At 45.3% G+C, this 24,246-nt stretch overlaps 1 protein-coding gene across 1 annotated transcript in view; it reads left to right on the forward strand.

Moving 5' to 3' along the window:
- Window positions 1–24,246, forward strand: part of MYO18B (myosin XVIIIB) — a 256,961-nt gene that overhangs the window by 94,905 nt on the left and 137,810 nt on the right. Inside the window, exons 19-23 of the mRNA XM_032139582.2 lie at window positions 5,476–5,604; window positions 7,338–7,481; window positions 9,446–9,535; window positions 22,482–22,601; window positions 23,021–23,129. Of these exons, the coding sequence (XP_031995473.2) occupies window positions 5,476–5,604; window positions 7,338–7,481; window positions 9,446–9,535; window positions 22,482–22,601; window positions 23,021–23,129 (592 nt within the window). The remainder of the gene's footprint in view (window positions 1–5,475; window positions 5,605–7,337; window positions 7,482–9,445; window positions 9,536–22,481; window positions 22,602–23,020; window positions 23,130–24,246) is intronic.

Below are 24,246 nucleotides of genomic sequence, written 5' to 3' on the forward strand. Positions count from 1 at the left end.
AAGGACCAAGGAGTGGGGGCAGGGGAAAGGGACACAGTTTAGAAACACAAACTAGAGGCCAGGAGTGTTGGCTCATGCCTGTAATTCCAGCACTTTGGGAGGCCAAGGCGGGCAGATCACCTGAGGTCAGGAGTTCGAGACCAGCCTGGCCAACATGGTGAAACCCCCATATCTACAAAAAATATAAAAATTATCTGGGTGTGGTGGTGTGCACCTGTAATTCCAGCTACTTGGGAGGCTGAGGCAGGAGAATCGCTTGAACCTGGGAGGTGGAGGTTGCAGTGAGCTGAGATCATGCCATTGCACTCCAGCCTGGGCAATAGAATGATACTCTGTCTCAGAGAAAAAAAAAAAGGAAGGAAGGAGGGAGGGAGGGAAGGAAAATTGGAGAGGAACAGACCAAAAGAAAGACTACTCCACACATTTCCCCACCTAGTTACTTACTGGTTGATTAATGCCATTTAAGAAAACTTTGTCGGCCGGGCGCGGTGGCTCACGCTTGTAATCCCAGCACTTTGGGAGGCTGAGGCGGGCGGATCATGAGGTCAGGAGATCGAGACCACAGTGAAACCCCGTCTCTACTAAAAATACAAAAAAAAAAAAAAATTAGCCGGGCGTGGTGGCGGGCGCCTGTAGTCCCAGCTACTCGGAGAGGCTGAGGCAGGAGAATGGCGGAAACCTGGGAGGCAGAGCTTGCAGTGAGCCGAGATTGCACCACTGCACTCCAGCCTGGGCGACAGAGCGAGACTCCGTCTCAAAAAAAAAAAAAAAAAAAAAGAAAACTTTGTCAATTGCCTTCCACCTCCAGGAGCTATGTGAGGTGCTGGGAGGGTTCTGCTCTCCAGGAGCCCACCAGGGTGGCATTATTGGCTATTTGTACTTCATGGAGCCCTCCCTATCATATGCATCCCTGAGAGCGGTCCTTTCCTCAGGGGGCTCACAGCCATCTACACTGGCTACCACCCCTCAGCCCACCCTAAACCCGCTAGTGTCTCCCCACTGGCCTCTTGGTCCTGCTAAGGCATATGGTGGAAGCTATTATTCTGCTGTGATCTCAAGATAATTTCTCCTGATAGGAGTTGCAGCATCCCAGGTCTTTGAAGGCTTTTTCAATAGAGAGAATAAACCTGTCAGTTACTGGACTCCCACGCAAGCCAGGTACTATGTGAGGCAACTTCACGTTCTTCTTTGCTCCTCACTCACAGTCTTCTGTGAGATATCAAGTGTGTTCCTGCTTTACAGATGAGGAAGCTATGCCCCTGGGAAATAAGCCTCTTTTCAAGGTCTATCTATAGCCAAGGGTTCAGACTCCACGCAAACCTGCATTGGTCCAAATGCCAGGGTCTTTTCCATACACTCTGGGTCCAATTGCTTGTGAATGCAAATACAGTCATGTGTGGCTTAACAATGGGGATACATTCTGAGAAATGAGTGGTTAGGCAATTTCTTCATTGTGGGAACATCACAGAGTGTACTCACACAAACACGATGGGATAGCCTACGACGCACCTGGGTTAGATGGCACAGCCTATTGCTCCTAAGCTACAAACCTGTACAGCATGTGACTGCACTGAATACTGTAGGCAGCTGTAATACAATGGTAAGGATCTGAGTATTTAAACATAGAAAAAGTAGAGTAAGGATCTGAGTATTTAAACATAGAAAAAGTCGAGTAAAAATATGGTATTATAATGTTATGGGTTCACTGTTGTATATGTGTCTGTTGTTGACTGAAATGTCGTTACGCAGTGCATGACTGTACATAACATATCCTTTACAGATAGATCTTTATGATCCTGAATCTGGGGAACTGTTCTTCAGCTCCAGGAACTTCATCCTTCTAGACCAGCAGTTCTCAAAGTATGGGCCCTGGACCCAGCAGCATCAGCATCACCCAACAGCTTGCTAGAAACACCCTAGACCTAGCAAATCAGAAACTCTAGAGGGGGGCAGGGCTGGCAGTCTGTATAACAAGCCCTCTAGGTGATTCCAATGCACTCTCAAGTCTGAGAACCACTGGTCTAGATAATAACTCAGTTATGTCATAAATATGAAAATCAGTGCCTGTGATCCTGGCAGCTCTTGCAGAAGAAGAAAGAAAACAGTCGTTACACACAGTTTATAGTGGCAGGAGTAAGAAGTCTGTACACCTAAACATTCAGATAATAAAACATGACTATTATTGAATAATACTTGGTATTGACTGAGAAACTGTCAAGAGCAAATCAAGATCAATGTGTCCTTTTGGAGGCCAGGCTGGGGGATACTGAGACCTTTAAGAGCAGATGCAGCATCTTATGCATTGCGGGATTGACACGTAATAATGGAGGAGGCTATGAAGCTCAGGGGTCAAGAGAATCGGCTGACCCAGTCCACACCCAGGCTCCACCACTTCCTAACTGTGTGAATCTTGAGTGACTGGTTTAACTTCCCTGAGCCTCCATTACCTGTAAAATGGGGCCGTTACTTTCTACCTCCCAAGATGGCTGTGGGGACCCATAAAGTGTCATTTAACAGGGGGTGGCTGTCACTACTTGCTGAATACATTTGTCAGTGAGGCAAGAGGCTTATCAAACAGGATAACATTTTAATGTTTAAAGAATTAAACTCCTCTAATCTGTAAAGTGACTAAGAGGAGAGGAGCTAATTCCTCGGCAGTACCAGATATGGATGGAAGCTGTTGCCATATCAGATTTTTTTAAAACCTGGGCCTTCAGCATTGTTAGAGGAAAAACAGTTTGCATGGTATTGTCCCCCGTGGATTCCTTAAAGGTGGGGCTTTGGGGATGTTACACTCTGTTTGCATCCGATAAGCTGCTGGACCCATGAAAAGCAAATAATTTAGATTTTTCTTCGTGATTTTTCAGCCTCTGGCGCCTTATCAAGGTTTGTGCCGAGGGCCATGGCATTTGTGGGAAAGGTGTTGATTCCACGTGCAGTCAGCCTTCTGGTCGGCAATATGCTCTTAAAAGGCAAAACAAAAAACAAAAAACAAAAAAACAGAAATTGAGATAAGATTCTGCAAAGGCTTATTCCCATTCTGTGTATGGTTGTTTCCAATTATCTTTTTAATGAAAGCTTCATAATCAATAGTGGTTTTGGCAGCACCTGCCATCTATTGTAATATAAGAACTGGTGCTGTCATAACTTTGATCATTGATTTTTTTTTTATAGGAGCTTTTGGGACTCACTAGCTTGTGAAATTAATACAGTCATTATTGAAGCAATCTGATAGGTAATGAGCCAATTGTGTCTTTATTTCAACGAGACTAATGGTCTTGGTGGCCCTGTCTGATAGGAAGTGTTCTGCAAAGCCATGGAGGGTTAGGAAACAGAGTTAGTGCCAATTGGGTGTGCTAATTTTTATTTTCCCATTGAGAAAAGGCATAGGGCAAGATGGTCAGAGATGAGTGGTCTCCATTACGAAAAATAGGTTTAGGGTAATGGAGAATCGATCGAGACCCTTTGTTCCACCTGGAATCAAATTACAATTGAACCTCGCACTTCAAGTGCTTGTGTCATAATGAATGAGAAAAGGCAGCTTCATGTTGACAGACATTGAGAATGGGTGCAGGAAATAAACCTGAAGTTCTGGGCTCAGGTCTCAGCTTTGTTGGCAACTGATTATGCAAACTTGAGTCCATTTCATAACCTGCCTGAGCCAGTAGATTCCTCATAAAGCTGTTTGGGTATTAAAAAGAGACCTAGGAGAAAGCACTTTGGAAAATGTAGGTGCCGTGCAAATGTTCATGCTATTCAGCGATAATTGTAGTCTTGTCTGAAGTCAGATAGAGGAAAATAAATCCTGGGGTTGCCACTTGCTTGTAAAGGATCGTGGGCAAATGCCTTTTTTCTTTTGAGCCTTAGTTTTTTCCTCCATAAAATGTGAGAATCATAATAACTACCATATAGGATTAGTCATGTAAAGCGTTTTACCTGCATGTCAAGTGGTTGTTTAGTCCAGTTCCGAAACACAGTAAGTGCCCCCTAAATGTTATCCATTAATTGATAATGTCATCAATGAATACAGTTATCCAGTGTCTCCAGATAACCCCCTCTGGGATTATAAACCACATGTGACAAAGAAACACACGGGACTCTTTTTAGAAATAAGCAGCGTAAGTGCATCAGAAAAATGACTCCTTCCCCTGTCACTGACTCAAATCCCACCATAAGAGCATTTTCCCTCTGCCTCTGGGAAGATGAGAAAACGACCACAGCAAACCAGAGCTACCCTTGCGCATTGGCAGGAGCAGGCCTGGCCCAGAAGCTTCAGGTTCTCACAGAAAAGCATTTAACTCAAACCTCCAGGACTCTCTGCCTTAATCTTTTGCTGACAGTCAGTCTTGGGGTCCTAGCTTCCCTCATTCCTGTTCCCTGCAGTCTACTAGAAGGTGGCTCTGTGGGGTGCCGAGGAGGCATTGATCAGAGTGCTGCAGAGGCCATCATCCATTATTGATGAGCTACGGCCTGGAAATCGTGTACCGAGAGCTGTTTTCTGCTAGATCCCTCAGCACCTCCGTGGGTGGCACCAGCCCAGCCTCATGCTCTCCAGACCAAAAAGACTGCCATCCCTTCCCCCACTGTCTCTGCCCCTCCTTACGAGGCTGGACTGAGATGTTTCTTTTTTCTTTCTTTTTTTTTTTCCTTGAGGCGGAGTTTTGCTCTTGTTGCCCGGGCTGGAGTGCAATGGCACTATCTCGGCTCACCACAACCTCTGCCTCCCGGGTTCAAGCAATTCTCCTGCCTCAGCTTCTCTAGTAGCTGGGATTACAGGCATGCGCCACCACACTTGGCTAATTTTGTATTTTTAGTAGAGACGGAGTTTCTCCATGTTGGTCAGGCTGGTCTTGAACTCCCGACCTCAGGTGATCTGCCCACCTCAGCCTCCCAAAGTGCTGGGATTACAGGCATGAGCCACCACGCCTGGCTGGAGTGAGTTGTTTCTAAGCCACTGCTTCACTCAGATTGCTGTGGGTGCTTAACCAAAATATTCACATTCCCAGGCCTGGCCCTAAACCTGCAACCCAGCCTTTCCTGGGGCCTGGGAATCTGCATGTACTGCACTTTCCAGGTGGTGACTGTGCACAGAACAGTTTAGGCAAGTCCATCCTAGCTGTGCTTCTCAAAGGAATGTGCACAGGAATCCCCGGGGGATTGTGTTAAAGTGCAGGTTCTGATTTAGCAGGTCTGGAATGGAGTGCGAGATTTTGCATTTCCAACAAGCACCCAGGTGGTGCCAATGCTGCTGGTGCGTGGGCCACACTGAGTATCCAGGGCCTAGGGGAAGGGAGAGAGGAGCCATCAGCAGACAAAATGCTTTGATAATTTAGACTCCCCCACCTCCCACTTAAAGGGCAACTGCCAACAAATATTGCAGATGGGTAAGAGAAGTGGGGTCTGATTTGCAAGCACCCCCCATTGTAGACAACCTTCTTCAGCAGAGGACTCACCTGAAACCTTCCCTCTCTCCAGGTTTTTCTCAAGGCAGGTGTGATCTCCAGGCTTGAGAAGCAGCGAGAGAAGCTGGTATCTCAGAGCATCGTTCTCTTCCAGGCGGCTTGCAAGGGCTTTCTGTCTCGCCAGGAATTCAAGAAGCTGAAGGTACTGCATGCTGTTTGCATGAGCGGGCATAGGGTCTGCCTGTCTCTCAGGATGATACCGGTGCACCTGGTCCAAGGATCCAACCTGAGCAGTGAGACTTTAAGTGAGGCTTTGCAAGATGTTATGACTATTTCTGGGACATTGACATCAAATTATCCATGAGGTCGGCCTTGCACTAGGTAGCCATGAGGTTGTCCAAGCCCTCCTGGGCCGATTCATGATTTCAACCTGTCTTGTTTCTGGAGGAATTCACTTTCACAGGTCAGCAGACAGGGCATGACCAGGGCCCAGCCACTGAGGTTTTGGGGACCAAAGGCCAAGTCGAGCTTGAAGCACTGACCCATTTAGGGTCACCATCTTCAGAGGTCTCTGGAGACTGAATTTCCTCTCTGTAGCTGCACAATAGAGAGAAAACCACATGGCTCTGGGAACAAGTAATATATATGTTCGAATTCCACCTCTACATCTTAGTAGCTGGGTGAAGGTGAGATGAAATGATGTGTACTTAATACAGTACATGGCACATAGTAATTGCTCAATAAACTCTAGCTGCTATTACCTTAGCATTGTTATTCTTAATTACTGCTACTACTAGAATGGAGTTTTGTTGTATGTGCCTCCAGTTTATGTGAAATTGTAAACTCAAGTATATGTACTTGGCAGAAAGAGAAAAAAGATGAGACCATGAATAATGAACATATTGTGGGCAACCCCACTGGCCTTCTGTCTCAAGTAGCTCATACCTTGGAATGATGTGGAATAGAGTTTCAGAGCCTGGACTCTGCAGCCAGACTGCAAGGGTTCAAGCCTGCTCTGGCACTGAGAAGCTGGGTGACACTGGGCATGTGACTTTATCTCTCTGAACCTCACTTTCCCCATCTGTAAATACGTAAAATAACATGATCTTCCTAGGACTATACTGAGGACCAAATTGAGGTGTATGAGATGCTCAGGGCAGTGCCTAGCACTTAGGAAGCTCAATGTCTGCTGCACAAGAATCAGCTGCTGTGATGGTGATGAGGGAAAAGCATCTCTTGGCCTGTCTGCCAGTCAGTGCTGTTCTGGTTCCCCTCAGTGATAAGAATGAAGCAGGTCAGTGCTTCTCAAACTGCGGTCCCAGACCAGCAGCATCAGCATCACCTAGGGATTTGTTAGAAATGCACATTTCCAGGCTCCATCCCAGAGTGGCTGAATCAGCACCTTTGGGGGTGGTGTCTAGCCATCTGGGGTTTAACAAGCTCTCCGGGGGATTCTGATGCACATTCAAGTTTGAGAAGCATGAAATTACTGTTTAAATACACTGTGAAAATGATCTCCCTTCAATATAAGCTAATAACATAATCTTGGACATTGTTATTTGTGGGCAATTTTAGAGATTTTTCAGTGGCAGTTTTTGCCTCGCATGATGACCTTTAAACCAAATTCTCATGTAAGATGTAACCTATTGTATAGTTTCTTTTGCTCTTTCTCCTATTATTATTTGGCCGTGCAAGACTAAATTATGACATAATGTTCGATGCAGAGAGCCTGACATATCAAAAAGACTACAAGAAAGGAAGCCCGTGTGTGTGTGTGTGTGTGTGTGTGTGTGTGTGTTTTAAGGTATCTAGTCCCTTCCACCAGGAAATAACTCCACTTCCTCCAGCCCCTTTGCTACCCTCTGCCTCATCTCCTTCCTTTATCCTCACCTGGGTTGGAAAGGACCCTCCAGTCTGTGTTCTCCTTCCCTGCAGATTCGCCGACTGGCTGCACAGTGCATCCAGAAGAATGTGGCTGTGTTCCTCGCAGTCAAGGACTGGCCATGGTGGCAGCTCCTTGGTTCCCTGCAGCCCCTACTTAGTGCCACCATTGGAAATGAGCAGCTCCGAGCCAAGGAGGTCAGTCTATGTGGCAGGCAGGGTACTGGGTGGCTACTCCCCACACCCCGCTCCTCCTGCTTGCATCCAGGACCCTGTGCCCCTATTCCTGAACATTCTTGATCTAGGAATGCCCAGCCCAACAGCCTTGATGCCCCTTCCAGATGTTCCTCTGCCTCCATCAATGCAGATAATCCACTGTCCCATGCCCAGCTCCTGTCTAGGCTGTGGGTGGTTAGAGATACTGTTACCACCCTGGGGGTTCATGAACACTCACTACTTAACCCAGAGAAGCTCAATGGGCAGAGTCTTTGAGTCCTTTATTATTATTATTATTTTTTTTACCTCTCAGACAACACCCTTTTTCTATCATTCTTCCCTGTCACCACCTATCTTTTATAACTATTTCAATTGGTTTCTGGTTCATGCTTTTTGTTGTTATTATTTTGCAAAAATTAGTAAATATACACACACATTTAGTTCTTACATTTCTTACATAAAAAGTAGAATACTATATATACTCTTCTTCGACTTATATTTTTTACTTAAAATGTATTCGGAAAATCTTGCCGTTTCTATTCTTGTGGAGCTCCTCCTTGTGCACTCTTTATGGCTGCAGAGCCCTCCTTTGTGTGTCTGCTCCATAGTTCATTCCACCTGCCTGCTGTGGGTGGGCAGTGAAGCATCTTCTGAATGGTGCTGTCATAGGCAGTGTTGAGCCACTGGCAGAAAGGCAGTCCCTGGAGAATGAAGTGCTGAGCACGGTGTCCACACTTGGGCATACCCAGTCTCAGGCAAAGCAAGGGACTCATTCTGATGATTTGTGTTCAGCCCCTAGACTGGGCAGGGCTGGACCGGACTTGTATGAACTGAGACATTGACATTCCGAAGTGGTGAAACAAAAAGTCTCTTGTTGAATGCCGGGCGCGGTGTCTCACACCTGTAATCCCAGCACTTTGGGAGGCCGAGACGGGCGGATCATGAGGTCAGGAGATCGAGACCATCCTGGCTAACACGGTGAAAACCCGTTTCTACTAAAAGTACAAAAAATGAGCCGGGCATGGTGGCGGGCGCCTGTAGTCCCAGTTACTTGGGAGGCCGAGGCAGGAGAATGGCCTGAACCCAGGAGGCGGAGCTTGCAGTGAGCCGAGATTGCGCCACTGTACTCCAGCCTGGGCTACAGAGCAAGACTCCATCTCAAAAAAAAAAAAAAAAAAAAAAAAAAAAAAAAAAAAAAAAAAAAAAAAAAAAAAAAAAAGTCTCTTGTTGGAACCTAGCACCTGGGTATCTTCATGGATGCTGGCTGAATTACTCTGTTCCCCAACCATTCTTTAAAAAAAAAATTCATCTTTAATTTACAAAGGGTAATCGTACATATTTATGGGGTATAATGTGATGTTTTGATATATGTTTACAATATGAAATGATTAAGCAAAGCTAATTAACAAATCCATCACTTCATTTATCATTTTTTTTTGTGGTGAAAGCACTTAAAATCTACTTTTTGTTTTTGAGACGGAGTCTTGCTCTTGTTGCCCAGGCTGGAGTGCAATGGTGCTATCTCGGCTCACTGCAACCTCCACCTCCCGGGTTCAAGCGATTCTCCTGCCTCAGCCTCCTGAGTAGCTGGGATCTCAGACGTGCACCACCAAGCCTGGCTAATTTTGTATTTTTAGTAGAGACGGGGTTTCTCCGTGTTGGTCAGGCTGGTCTCGAACTCCTGACCTCAGGTGATCCGCCCGCCTCGGCCTCCCAAAGTGCTGGGATTACAGGTGTGAGCCACCACACCCAGCCAAAACCTACTTTTTACAAGCAATTTTGAAATATACAGTGCACCATTATTTGTTATAGTCACCATTCTGTGCAATAGATTGCTAAGGTTTATTCCTTCTAACTGAAACTTGGTGCGCTTTGCTCACTCCTAACATAGGTGGAACTTAATCTCTGGTCTGGAATGGTTTCTGTTCATGTGTTTGTTTTTGTAGGAAGAGCTTACAACGCTAAGACGGAAGCTAGAAAAATCAGAGAAGTTGCGGAATGAACTCTGGCAGAACACAGATCTGCTAGAAAGCAAGGTATCCCCATCCCTCCTTTTGGGTCCTTGTGGGGGATCTTTATGTCTGTTTAAGGGGGAGAACGATGATATGCCTGAAAGTGTACTAATTGCTTTACAAGCACCCCAGAATTACCTGTGAGGCATGTGCTGTTATTGAACCCATTTTACAGTAGAGGAAATTGAGGCCCTGGGATATTAAGTATCTTCCTCGAGGCTGCACAACCAGCAAGTGTAACTGAGATTCAAACCCATGTCACCTGGTTCAAAAGGGGAGAATTTCTTAAACAAGTCACAAAAGCACAAATCATAGGGAAAAATGATAAATTTGACTATATTAAAATAATGAACTTTTGTTTATCAGGGCATAAAATGTTACTTACTTGGAGTAGAAATTTGCAAACTGGAAAAGGGTATCCAGAATACGTAAAGAGCTTTCTCAAATCAACTGGAAGAAGGCAAACACTCCAATAAGAACGGAAAAACAAATATGAGCCAATAATACGAATGGGTAGTTCCCAAGGAAGGGACTCTTGTTTCAAGAGTTCAAGTGTTCAAGAATTCAAATGGCCAATAAACTGATGAAAAGACACTCAACCTAATTAGCAATTAGGAAGTGCAAATTAACACCTTAATAAGTACTGTTTCACACATCAGATTGGAAAAATCGAAGAGTGTGATGTAGCCAAATGTTGGCAAGGCTGTGTGGCAGTGGGAATTCTTATTTACTGCTGCTGGGATCATAAATTGATCTCATCACTCTTGAACAATTTGTCATTATCTATGAAAATTGAACCTGTCCATGCCCCGTGGCTGGCAATTCCACCTCTAGGTATTTATGCTAGAGAATCTTATCCATGAATATATGAAAATACAAGAAATTCATAGCAACAGCCTTTGTCCTGTTGAAGGAATGTAAACACAGGAAAGTAAACACTCAAATAGGAGCTTATTAGTAGGAGAATAGGTGAATATGTTTTGTGATATTAAAAACTGGAGCTCCCAAGAGTGAAAATGAATGAAGAGACAGGCAAAACTGTGGCTCACTGGCCAAATTCAGCGCACCACCTGCTTTTTGTAAATAAAGTTTTATTGGAACACAGCCACGCTCATTCCTTTATGTGTAGTCTATGACTGCTTTCATGTTACAATGGCAGGGCTGAGTAGTTGCAGCCTGAAACTACTCAGCGCTGCCACGTGGCCTGTGAAAGCTAAAACACTTACTCTCTGGATCTTTACAGAAAAAGTTTCCTGATCCTTAAACTAGAAAATGTGTATCAACATGTATTGCTCTCGCAAACATAATGCCAAAGGAAAATAATTCAGTCACAGAAGAGTCCTTGATCGATTAGGGGCATATCCTTGTATACTTATGGCGTCATTATATTTATGGGAATCATAACATCAAATTCAGAGTAGGGGTTACCTGGGGTACGGTCATGTGACTGGAGAAGGTTATGTTGGTTGAATGTGTGACCGCATTCCCTATGCTTTCTCTCTTTAATTGGGTGTTGATTTCATGGGCTGGGGGTGACTACATGAACCAGACAGTTCCCGCTCCAAGAAGATGACTGCAAATTACAGATAGACTTCTAGACAAAGTCATATGCTGTGTTAGTCCGTTCTTGCACTGCTCTAAAGAAACACCTGAACTGGGTAATATATAAAGAAAAGAGGTTTGATTCGCTCAGGGTTCCACAGGCTTACAGGAAGCATGGCTGGCGAGCCCTCAGGAAACTTATATCATGGCGGATTGTTAAGGGGAAGCAGGCACGTCCTACATGGCTGGAGCAAGAGGAAGAGTGAGAAGGGGCAGGTGGTATACACTTTTAAACAACCGGATCTTGTGAGAACGCACTCACTATCACTAGAGCAGCAAGGGGGAAATCTGTCCTCATGATCTGGTCACCTCCCACCAGGCCCCTCCTCCAACACTAGGGATTACAATTTGATATGAGGTTTGGGCAGGGACACAGGACCAAATCATATCATGTGCTATTATGTTGCGTGTGGTCAGCAAGCCACGGCTAGACCAAAGAGGAGCTTTTCGAGGAAAACCTGCTGTTCTATGTAGACTTTCAGGACTTGGGAAAGGGAGGCACTTGTCTAGGGAATAAAATGTAAGGGGTCACCAAAAAACTCAGCAAAATAAATAATATTTTAAAATTGTAAAGTAATGCAAAAAAAATCCCTGATGAAGAAAATATCAAAATTTTAAGTAAATGCAAAATTTGTAGGCCAAGATTAGGGTGAGGCAAGTAAACATTCTAAACAGTGTGAACCAATCTTTATATAAAATGTTGATATTTTCTTCATCGTGGATTTTTTGACTAATTGAGGTTTTTAAAATATTGCATTAAAATCTTATCTTGATTTCTGAGAGTTTTTTTTTTTGACACCTCCTTAAATGTTGCACCCTAGGTAAGTGTTTTACATGCTTCATTCTAGTCTCAGCTCTGTTTGTCCGTGAAGCTCTGGGTACCTCCAAGGATTCTGTTAAAGACCAAATGAAACCCATTTTTTCACCCACTCAACAAATATATATGAACATCTCCCATGTGTTGTTAGACATTTGACTGGACACCTTGATAGAGCTAGGAAGGAGGGAAAGTCCCTGTCCTTACACAAGGTCTCCAGGCCGATAGGGGGAAACAGACCACAAGCAAGCTTGTCACATCATGAAGTGCTACGGATATGAAGCAGAAGGAGGTGACAGTGATGGAGGTTGAGCATGGGCTCTGTTTGCCTAAGTGGTCACGGAAGAATTCCATGGAAGGGGATGTTGGACTCTAGATCTGAATGATTTGCTGTAATCTATATGCAGATCTGGTAGAAAGAGTAGATATGGCAGGTGCCAAGGTCCTGGGACAATGTGAGATAATATTTGTGAGTCCAGGACAAATTTAAAGCTTTCTACACCTGAGAGCACTTGGTGTTATTATTTGCTTATAATATTGTTTGGCTTGTTTGATGGACAATGGTAACTGTAAATGGATTTATGATTAAGCCAACAGAACCTACTCTTCTTTCCATGTTGATAACCCAAGTTGAGCCTGAGATGGCTCACGTGGGGATGTGGAATGAAGTTTGGGAGGAGGCTATCTCTTTTTTTGCTTCTTCTCATCTTCCCTGTAAGATTGTGTCCATTCTCCCTGCATTAAAGTGTCAACCGTGGAGTTGGCCAGGGAGAAGACAGAAGCCTTGCTCCTTGCAGGAAGGACCACATCCACACAGAGAGTTAGGAAAGGCTGGGCTGAGATGCACCTTGAGCCTATGCTCCTCCTATGCAAAAGACTGTAAGGGGGAGAAGAAATGACACACACGTGCCTGATGTCTCATTCATGTCTTGTGAGAGCAAGCTGTCTGACCTCTCTTGCTGGCAGCAACAATGAGTAGAACAGCAGAAGTGAAAAATTGGAGAGCTGTGGGCTGGTTGGGAATATCAGGGACTTCCCTGTAGAAATTCCTTCCCACTGAGCTGACATTTGAGGCAGTCATTAATCACGAACTGTCAGGTCAGATTTGCCATGCATCGGCTGTTGGGGGAGATGTGTGGGGATGAGATGAATATCTTCAGCATCCAGAGCTGCAGTTTACAGGACACTCAGAGAAGGAAGGGTGGGGGCTCAGGCTTCTGCAACCCGAACCAAGCAAACAAATGCCAACACCTACAGAATATTCTGCTCAGCCTCTTTAACTCTTTGCTTGTATCATGGTTACAACAAGATGTATGGGGCCTTGAAAAATTAAGATAAAATTTAAAAGTGAAGAAAGCCAGAGCAAAGGGAAATAAGAGTTGATGAGTGTATGAAGCCGGAGGAAGAGGTAGAAAATGGAAATCCACCCTTGGCCTTGGATGCCCTCTCACTTCATAGCCTTCACATGTGCTGTTGACTCTGCCTGAAACACTCCCTTCATCCTCTTCACCTGGTTAATATTTCTTCATCCCTTGTCACTCATTTTAGGTGGCACTTCCTCTAAGAAGCCCTCTTCAACATTCTAAGGGTGGGTTAGGGCCCTACTCTGTGCTACCACTAGCCTTGTTGTTTCCCCTCACAGGATTAATTGACTCTTTCCTAGTGACCTTCTGTATCTGTGTCCCAGCTAGACTGAAACCCCTGAAACAGGGATCAATAATCCCTATTTTCATCCCTGTTCATCAAATAGTCCCAGTTCCGGGCACAGGATAGATAAAGAATAGTCAAATAGAACCATTAAAGTTGGGCTGAAAAATCCAACACTGAGCTTCCTAGCATATTGCATGTAGATTGAAAAAAAAGAGAAACACCTGTTGCATGAGATAAGAGTAACTTTTCTGAGTATTGAGGTGTTAGGGAAATTTATTCCATGGATTCTCATAAAAGGGGCACTAAGGGATTTAGCAAAGTATGACTTCAGCAATATTCCCACAGTAATTGAGAAGGGATTGAGTAGGAGCACTTTTGGTAGCTTCATCCTGAACTGCAAGCCAAGAGCATGATGTCCATTCTATCAAAAATGAATCAACTGAAATCAAAGCGGTGCTTTATCCAGGAAGCATATTTGATGACTGAGTATTATGATGACTTTATCTTCCTCAGATCTTTCTCTCCCTTCCCACTTCATCTTCCCCAACTTCCAATGCTACTACTGGTTTATGTTGGTCACTTTTACGTTAAAAATTTTTTTAAATAGTTTTAGAGGGTACAATGGCAGTTTTTTTCACATGGATGTATTGCATAGTGATGAAGTCTGGGCTTTTAGTGCAACTACCACCCAAATATTGTGCCTTATATTCATGAGGTCATTACTCTCTTTTAATTAGTTAATTAATTAATTTTTATTTTATTTTTTGAGACAGAATCTCACTCTTTTGCCCAGGCTGGAATGCAGTAGAGTGAACACAGCTCACTGCAGCCTCAACCTCCTGGGCTAAAGCGAACCTCCTACTTCAGCCTCCCATGTAGCCAGGTCCACAGGCATGCATCACCATGCCTGGCTGTTTTTTTCAATTTTGGTAGAGATGGGGGGTCACTTTGTTGCCCAGGTTTGTCTCTAACTCCTGGGCTCAAGCGATCCTCCTGCCTTGGCCTCCCAGAGTGCTGGTGTGAGCCACTGCACCAGGCCTGTAATTACACTTTAAAGAGCATTCCAGTCACCTGGGGAGCGGTTAGCCCTGTATCTTCCCCAGTCCACCTCCTGAGGGTCTGACCCAAGAGGAGGTTCTTGGTATGTGGAGGGCGGGGGAGCGCACCAGCTCCTAGGTGATCCTGATTCAGGGAGGGGGATGAGGTTGCTTTAGAGCAGTGGTTCTCACACTTGCAAATGTGTCAGAATGCCCTGTAAGACTTCTCAGAATACAGATTGCTAGACTCCAGCCTTAGAGATTCTGAATCAGTAGGCTTGGCATGGCCTTGGGGAGGCTGTATTTCTAACATGCTAGAATGCTAAAGCTGCCTGTCCTGGGACCACACTTTGAGACACATTAGGCCAGAGAACAGCTAGAAGATATCTTCTTCTACGTGCATCTCCTTTCTTGGAAGGGAATTTCTGTTAACAGACAGGGATCAGACATCCTTCCAGGACCATGCATCATGAAGACACCCCTGCTGCGGTTCATGGCCTCTGCATGCCACCCCTTTGTCTCTGGAGGGGGAGAAACAGTATAATATAAACATTGCTAAAACATGTTGTGTCTCGTCAGTGAAAACTCCATTTGACTAGGCTTATTAAAAAGACAACGCTATTGCAAAATGATTTAAGTGCTTCATTTGTGAAGGAGCAGAAGAGGAGATGAGGAGCCTCTAAGAAGCTGGCTATAAATACTCTTCAAGCATGCAAAATCTGCCTTGATGCAAACTGGAGTTTTTTTATTTTCATAAGAAGGCAGTGCTGGCCTTCTTGTTGGAAGCACCTGTAAGGTTTTGGGAGCACATGGGATAGATAATGAGGTGGGGTGTTTCCCACCCCCCCTCTGGAATAGTTTCTGGATTTTCCCCCCAAGACCTTATTTATGGCAAAAGACAGGCCCATGCACTCCTGATTTCTGGCCTCAATAGCCTGAGAGGTTTCGCTTTTGGTAAGAAATTGTGGAGACAGTCCCCGATGGGGACTGGAGATGTATGTAGGTCAGAAAGTCTATTTGCAAAGTGCTGAGGGAGTTTGATCATGGGTCATGAGTGTGGCTTCCAGCTTGTCTCTAGCAGGGGGGTAGGAAAGTGACTTGATGGGGTCATGTGGTCACTGGTGACTGAGCCCAGACCACATCTGAGGTCTCCTGACTCCTCGCTCCATAGTCCTGCCACAGCATCATGCTTCTGCGAGGAACTGGACTGGTAGCTCCCTAATTCCCGGGGGGGAATTAGACAGCCTGGTTTCTTATCTGTCTTAGGCTATTAGGATCTGTTGAGCCTTCACTGCTGGGACATGCTAGGGAGTGTCTCCTGGTGGACAGTGGAAGAGACATGGTGGTCATATTCATAGATGGTCCTGGTGGAAGTAACTAAGGCCTCTCAGCTAAAGAACAGCTGGTGTATTCTTTCTGACTGTGTGCCTCAGTTTGCCCATACAAAACCAAGTCCATAACCTCTCCTCTAACTGCCTTGTAACACAGATGAATAATCTGGGCACTGTACAAGGTAAGGAATGAGTACAGTGACCCAACCTTGTATGTCCAGTTTGGAGGGGCAGAGAGTCGAGCTAGCTTGAGTTCCAGATGGCTGACTTTGTACCATTATTGCTACAAGATTGTGGGCAAATTCTTCAAGTCTCCTAGCCTTGGTTTCATCATCAGTAAAATGGCAATGGTAATCATTACTTCATCTTGATAAGCCTGTGGGGAGAGGGTGCATATAAAACAGTTATAACACTGCCTGCTATCGAGCAAGCCACATCACCACTATTACCAATAAATATATTTTTAAAAATGTTCACCCTCCCCCCAGTAGAGTGAATTCCTCAAAGATAATGACACACCTTAGACAGTTTTATACCCTTCTGTGTCTAGTACAAAGCATTCAATGCAAATTCAGTGAATGAATGGAGTCATACTGAATTTAATTAGAAAAATTACATTTAGGGAGTGACGTTCTGTGCCAGCTGCTGTGATAAGTCCTCTCAGCATTGTGAGCATTTACCTGCATTATCTAATTTTACCTGTAACTCGAACTGTGAGGAAGGTTAGTTAGTATCCCCATCTTATAGATGAGGCAAGGGAAGCCCAGAGAGCTGAAGTGATTTGTTCTACATCACACAGCTGGTGAATGGCAGAATCATGATTTGAACCCAGGGCTGGTCAACTCTGAACAGACTGTGATAGAGGAGAAGCATCTACTCAGGTGGGAAATGGGGTCAGGGAGGGCTTCACAGGAGAGAACTCTTGAAGGATAAGCAGGAGCTGGCCAGGTGACAAGGTGAGGGGACATTCCAGGTACAGGGCACAGCAAGAGCAGAGGCAGAGAGCAGAACCTGGTCTGGCAGGTGCAATTCTGGTGGTTGGAGTGTCTTGTGTGTGTGTGTGTGTGTGTGTGTGTTTGCGGGGCGTGGGGGGTTAGAGATGAGGCATGAAGCTGGACTGGATCGCAGGGGGTCAAGAGAATCACGTTCGAGGTTTGGACTTCATCCTGAAGGGGAGGGCAGGACCAAAGGACATTTTCAAAAAGGAGTATGTGGGTGTCATGATCTTAGGATTATTTCCTCTTTGTGCTGAAACACTTGGGGGGCCCTAGTGGCCCTTGAAGCCCCCTTCTAAAGCCCCCAAAAGGCCACAACTGTCCCTTCTTTCTAGAGGGACCCCCAAGGCCAATGGGTGGTGTGTCACCCTCATATGCCCCGCTCAGAGGCGTAACCTTTCTCCTGGCATTCTTACAAGATTGACCCATTCCCACTGACATCCAGAGCCTATAGAGCCTTCCCATGTATGAATTGCTGTCACGCACTTAGTAGTTCAGTCAACCCATATTCATTGAGTCCTCAAGAGTCAGTTTGGCAGAGTGGTTAAGTAGCCACCGCCTGGCTGGTGTCCTTCGGTGAGTGCTTGCACCTTGGTGCCTCAGTTTCCCCATCTGCCACCTGGAGACAACATCAGTACCCACTTCTCAGCATTGTGAACATTCTGTGGGTAAACCTGTGCATGTGGTAAGCACTATCTGGTGGTAATGGTTATTATTATGGTTATATTATATGCTACTATTACTTAGTAGCAAGTGGTGAACCCAGCTGGGATGCACAGCAGATGGCTGGAACTGGTGTCCAACAGGCATCTCTGGGGACCCCGGGAGCCTACCACTAAGCTGCAGATTTTTTCTGAATTTCCCCTGATGACTGAGGCAACTCTGGGGGCAGTACCATGAGACTGAAGCCATGGCTTAATCTCCTTGACGAACATCCCACGAGCCAGCTGGTGCTGCAGTTGGGCTGGCCCTGCATCTACTGCCTCATTTTGTCTTTTCTTCACTCAGGTTGAAGGGGATGGGAGTGGGGGCTTCCCTTACACTGGGCATCCACCTAGGCTTTCTGGCCAAAGTGTCCAGCAAGGGTGGTTGAGGTCCAGATCTTACTTGGTCTTTGATCTGTACCCACTGGCTACTTAATCTCAGCTCTCTGGGCTTTGGCTGCCTGGTTTGTTCTAGGTGGATAATTGCTTTACTAACCTCCAGATGCCAGAGGGGTGAGGGAGGTCAAAGAAAGGGTCAGATGGTAGATGTGGGACAGAAAATAGTGGGATTGTTGTGAGCCAGGTGCTGGGAATCAGGCAGCCCAAGCCGGGTTACCTCTGCTACTTAACCAGCTATGATCCTAAGCAAATCACTGCCTCTCTCAACTCCTCAGTTTCCTGTTCTGTAAAAAGGGGATAACAAAAATGCCCTTCTCATTAGGTATTTGAAGGGCTTAAGGCAGATGACATATGCCAGGTGCTTAGCGCATACCTATCCTCAACATTTCAAGAGTGTGAGCTGTTTCTCACACAAGGGGTTACAATGAACAGATCTTTCTGTGCAAATTGCAAAGTACAGGAGGAGAGTGAAAAGTTGCTGTTTCCTGCTGTCTGCAGGTCAGATGGTTTTGGGGCTTGAGAGTCTGTGAATATAAGAGCTGAGGACAGGATCAAGCCAAGACCTGTGTGTGCCCCTGTGGTTTGTTTGTCTCTCCGACTGGCCAGTGGGGTCCTTCAGAACAGGACCTGGCACACAGTAAGTGCTCACATAGTGCTTGTTGGATCCATGAAGAACAAGCAACAGTGACGGTCCCAAGGACCCCAGGTGTGTCCAGCATTTAACATCCATGAAATCCCAGTTACTCACTGCTTGCCCAAGCTGCAAATGGGGCCAGTGCACAGGATATTTTTTTTCTGTTCCACTCCATACAAAATATACAACAAATTTATTAATTCCTGTCCCCTTCTCTCTGGCAGGCCCTTGGAGTAGTGTCCCTCAATAGAATATTTCTGTTGATTCGGCCAAGTGGTAGATCCGGAGAGGTTTTCTTTTTCTTTTTTTTTTTTTTGAGATGGAGTCTCGCTCTGTCGCCCAGGCTGGAGTGCAGTGGTACAATCTCGGCTCACTGAAAGCTCCGCCTCCTGGGTTCACGCCATTCTCCTGCCTCAGCCTCCGGAGTAGCTGGGACTATAGGCGCCCGCCACCACGCCCGGCTAATTTTTTTGTATTTTTAGTAGAGACGGGGTTTCACCGTGGTCTCGATCTCCTGACCTCGTGATCCGCCTGCCTCGGCCTCCCAAAGTGCTGGGATTACAAGCGTGAGCCACCGCGCCCGGCCTTCAAGATAATTTCTAGTTAATTGGTTTTTGAGTAATCTGCAAGGACTTTTCTGGGTTTGCAAACCAGACTTCCCCCTTCATTCAATTGGTTTTCAATTTGCAATTGCCTGACAGCTCTGAGCATGGTGCCTGCTCCATGCTCCATCCAAAGCCCCTGTGCCCCATGGTGTGGGAAGGGATAGGGATTTGTGGGGACAGGGGTAGGTCAGGGGCCACTTGTCTCTGAGAAAAACGTGTCATTTTCCCCAATTTGAAAAGACTAATTGTCCTTTGGGCTCCAGACTTCGGGTTCTGTGAAACTCAAAATTAATGCATCAAATTAATTGTGTGCTCCCCTTGCTCAGGCCGATTAGCATAAATTAAATTTCACACTAATTGGCTAAGGTGGAGAGAACACAATCCTGGTGCTTGGAATTAATGCTAATTTCAAGGATGGTGGTTAGGGGTGTGACCTGGGGCATTCCTGGCTTGCACCTCCCCGTATCGTGTGGCCAGTGCAAATCAGCAGTCTTGCAGCAAGAATGATTTTGCACAGCCTTAAGCAAATCTAACCCCTTCAAATCCAAGTGTGAGGCCAAAATTAGGAGGAGACCCTGGCAGTTTCTGTGGCAGTAATTCTTAAATTTTGTTGTGCATAAAAACCACCCTGGGGCAGGTTGAAATGTAGATTCCTGAGTTATGCTTAGAGATCCTGGTTTGGGGGGTCTGAGAGTCCTATAATTTGCATTTTCTCTTATTTTTTTAAGAGTCAGGGTCTCACTCCATCACCCTGACTGGAGTGCAGTGGTGTGATCATAGCTAGTGCAGCCTAGAACCCCTGGGATCAAGTGATCCTCCTGCCTCAGCTTCCAGAGCAGCTGGGACTATAGGCACGCACCATCTCAGCTGGTTTATTTTTAAAAACTTTTTAAAGCCAGGGTCTTGTTATGTTGCCCAGGCTGGTCTTGAACTCCTGGCCTCAAGTGATCCTCCTACCTCAGCCTCTCAAAGCACTGGGATTACAAACATGAGCTATCATGCTCTGCCCTAGAATTTGCATTTTAACAACCCTCTGAGGTCATTGCCACGTAAGTACTTCCCCAGTGCACGGTGTAAGGAACAGCAAGAGAAAGCTCCATGCTGGAGGCAACTGGGAGCACCCTAGGAGAGTCCCTCATTAATTAACTGGAGGTCCTGACTTGGGCCTGACTGGTCTGAGTTCAAATCTCAGTTCTGCCTTTTACATGTGATGTGACTTGGAAATGCTTTCCCCAAGCCTTCTTTCTCCTCTGTGTCTGTTGAAATGTGGTCTCAGCAGTCGGTGATGTGGTCAACAGGGTGGGAAGCAGATGGGCTGGAGAAGTGAAACAGATGGGGAGCATGGAATGCACAGAGCAGCGTCAGATTTTGTATTTTTTTCCACTCTTTTTGAAAGATACTTTGTTTTGTTTTCTGATTACAAAATCAGTTAAAAAAATCAACAGTACAGAAATGCATCACAAGAAAATTGGAGTTCCCTGTGAGCCCATCCTTCCAGGAAAAAAAAAAATCTCAACAGTTTGGGAGTGCTTTGTTCTGTGCAAACAAAAATGGGATTACACCAAACATTCTATTCTGTAAATTTGCCTTTTATTTCCTTTTGGCAATATATCTTGGGGATATATATTTTTTTATGTCAGAACATAGATCTGTGTCTTCCTTCTTCATGGGACAGCTGAATAAATTTTGAGCCTGCCTAAGATGACAGTACCCAGAGAGGCTAGCTCGGGAAGGGCAGCTACGTTGCTCATTGTAAGAACCATTTACCTTCTCAGTAAAAATAATGCAGAGTTGCCCCTAAATATCAGTCATGATGCAGAGGGTCCGACATCTTCACATGCAAAATTTGCAGCAGGAGGACATGTAACTGTACCCAATTCAGTGCATTTTACAGCTCAGGTGACCAAGGCTCCAGAGCAGGAGGGATTGTCCAAGGTGTTAGTTGTTGAGTCTGGACTGGAACCTTGCACCCTACCTTTTTCTTTTTTTACAATTCTGCTGCCTCCCATAAGAGGTAGCCTCAGTTTTATAAGCTGCCCTTCTCCTACATAGGGTTGTTTCTCTGCCTCTTAGCCACAAACACTCCGCTAATATATTTCTCCCCTTACGTACTCTGCCATGTCCTCAAGCCCTGAATGCTTCATTTTGGAATGATAATGCCACAGAAGCCCTGCTCATTTGGCATCGGTGGCTGGTCAGTTAATCAGAAAAAAAAAAAAAATTCAGTGCAGGTGGGAATTCATTTAAAAATTCCTATTTTAAAATTAATTACATGTGTAATTTAAATCACCGCATTTCTGAGGCAAGACCCATCCATTTCTTTCTTTCTTAAGCCACGCTCATAATATACAACCTTATGATTTCCAATTTTGGCTTCTTTAAAACAGAGCAAATGGCAAAGTAATTTGAATACAAAAACCTAATTTTTTACTTCGAGTTTCTTTTTAGTTGTTGCAACAACACCTATTTGGCAGCGTTTTAAAAAGCAGCTTACCTTTATTAATTCCTTCCAAGGCATTCAACCTAGTTTTCATGGAAACTCTGTCCAGCCATATTTTATAAGTTTATGTAGTAGCTAACTGAATAGATAGCTACGATAAAAATGCAATAGACAAAAACAGTTTGGGAGCACACACACTGATACTGGATGTGTGTGCCTGTCACCTGCTAGAGGCAGATGGGCCGTGGGGAATTGTAGAGAGGTGGTCTGGTAGAGAGCATTCTGGTGCAGTGGGCATCCATCAATGTGTCTTACTGAGGGACAGTGTTGGTACATCCAGGGAGATGATTTGCTAAAAGCTGGTTACGAAGAGATTTCACTAAAATGGCCATTTTTAAAACTGAGCACTTACTATGTGCCAGGCACCATGCTAAGCTTTCAATGGATTATCTCTCTGAATCGTCAAAATAACGATATGTGTTGTTTTTCCCCCCTTTAAAGATGAGAAAACTGAGAACCAGCAAGGCATCCTGTTTGGTGTAAAATCACACAGCTAGTGAGTGTTGAACCAAGAGTTCTACCACAGCAAGACCAATGAAATTCTGAAGTCCATCCTCTTAACGAGTTGATTATACTCAAGCGTTGCTTTCCCATGATAGCTAGCGATTTGTCCAAAGGCGGTCCCGTGCGTGGGGAGAGAAGGGTTGGTGGCTCCGTTGAGTGACCCTTCCTTGATCACCCCATTCCCCATCCCAGATTGCTGACTTGACCACTGAGCTTGCCGATGAGCGCTTCAAAGGTGATGTGGCCTGCCAGGTGCTGGAGAGTGAGCGGGCAGAGCGGCTGCAGGCCTTCCGGGAGGTCCAGGATCTCAAGGTGAGTGGTCGGGGTGGCCGGGGGTGGCAGAACATGGTGGCCAAAAATGGTTGGGTCCACCCCCCGACCCTCTCGTTGGGGATCAGTAAGCTTAAGCAAGATGCACAGTTGACTGACTGCTGGGCTGAAGGTCCTGGGGGACACTTAGGTCTCCTAAGGCTTGGCCTTGGGGGTGTTACGGGTGGATAGTCCCTGGCTAGAGAGGCAAATGGAGGATTGTGCAGAAGGTGGACAGTCTGGCTTTGGAGGTGATTTGGGTGAGAAATATGCCGCAGGTGGCTAGCCCATGGTCCTGGATTCTGCATGGCTCAGGGCTATGCAGAGGGTGGCCAGTCCAAGCCTTGGAAGCACCATGGGTAAGATGACCAGCCCAGGTCTTCTGTCCAGCTCTAGTTTGGACCTTGAGACCTTTCTTCTAGAACAAGCATGAACAAGTCCAGAAAAAATTGGGAGACGTGAATAAACAGTTGGAAGAAGCCCAGCAGAAAATTCAGTTGAATGACTTGGAAAGGAATCCCACCGGAGGAGGTGAGCAATCTGGGACTCTTGGGGCTGGAAGCTGATGGACAAAGTTGTCTTTTCCATTTATTCAATCACTCATAGATAAAGCACTTTTTAGGTGCTAGATATTGCATGAGGGGCTGCGACTTTGGCAGAGCAAACAGGCACAGCGTTACTCTCTTGGAGCTTACAGTCTAATGGAATAAGCAGATATTAATCAGATAATCCAACAATACCCCAGGTAACAAATTATCTGTGTGATATGTGCTGTTTAGTTTTAATGCAAAGAATGATTTTTAAATAGTGGCTTTGTGGGCAATGTACTTTTATGTTTATGTGAATATTTTAAAAATAAATTTTGAGAGGCCTGGCATGGTGGCTCACACCTGTAATCCTAGCACTTTGGGAAGCTGAAGTGGGAGGAATGCATGAGCTCAGGAGTTCAAGACCAGCCTGGGCAACATAGTGAGACCCCATTTCTACAAAAAATTTTAAAAATTAGCCAGATGTGGTGGCATGCGGCTGAAGTCCCAGCTACTTGGGAGAATGAGGTAGGAGGATCACTTTAGTCTGGGAGACCTAGGCTGCATTTCACCCTGGGCTACAGAGCAAGACCCTGTTGCAAAAAAATAAAAGCAAAAAGAAAACATAAATTTTGAGGAAGGTAGTCTAGTGGTTAAAAGTTGGAACCTATGAAGTTGTATTTCTGGATTTGGATTTTGGGGCAAAGAAATTGCCGTGCCTCAGTTTCTTCCTCTTTCAAATGGAGATTGTCTTGGATAATTGATAGAAAATGTTTAGCCACATGTGTAGCATAGAGTGATGAATAGCTAATAGCTGCTTTACTATTATTATTATGAGGAATAATGAGATCACAGTCCATCCTTACAGCAACCTGTGGAACAGAAACTACTGCTCTCCCCATTTCACAGAGGGTAAAGCTGTGTCAGGCACTCGACAGTTATTGAATGGCGAGAAGGCGAGAGGACTCTTGGTTTTATCTGGGATATTATACATTTGTTAGTAGTGCCAGGAGTTTCTGGAGATGTCCTTCTTACACAGTTTCCTGGAGACTTCGTGATTGGATGGCATGGTGACAACTTTGCCAACTTGTCACCGTGCCTCTTACTCGCCCCAGCCTAAT

This window comes from Hylobates moloch, unplaced genomic scaffold, assembly GCF_009828535.3.
Source record: "Hylobates moloch isolate HMO894 unplaced genomic scaffold, HMol_V3 SCAFFOLD_19, whole genome shotgun sequence".
NCBI lineage: Eukaryota > Metazoa > Chordata > Mammalia > Primates > Hylobatidae > Hylobates > Hylobates moloch.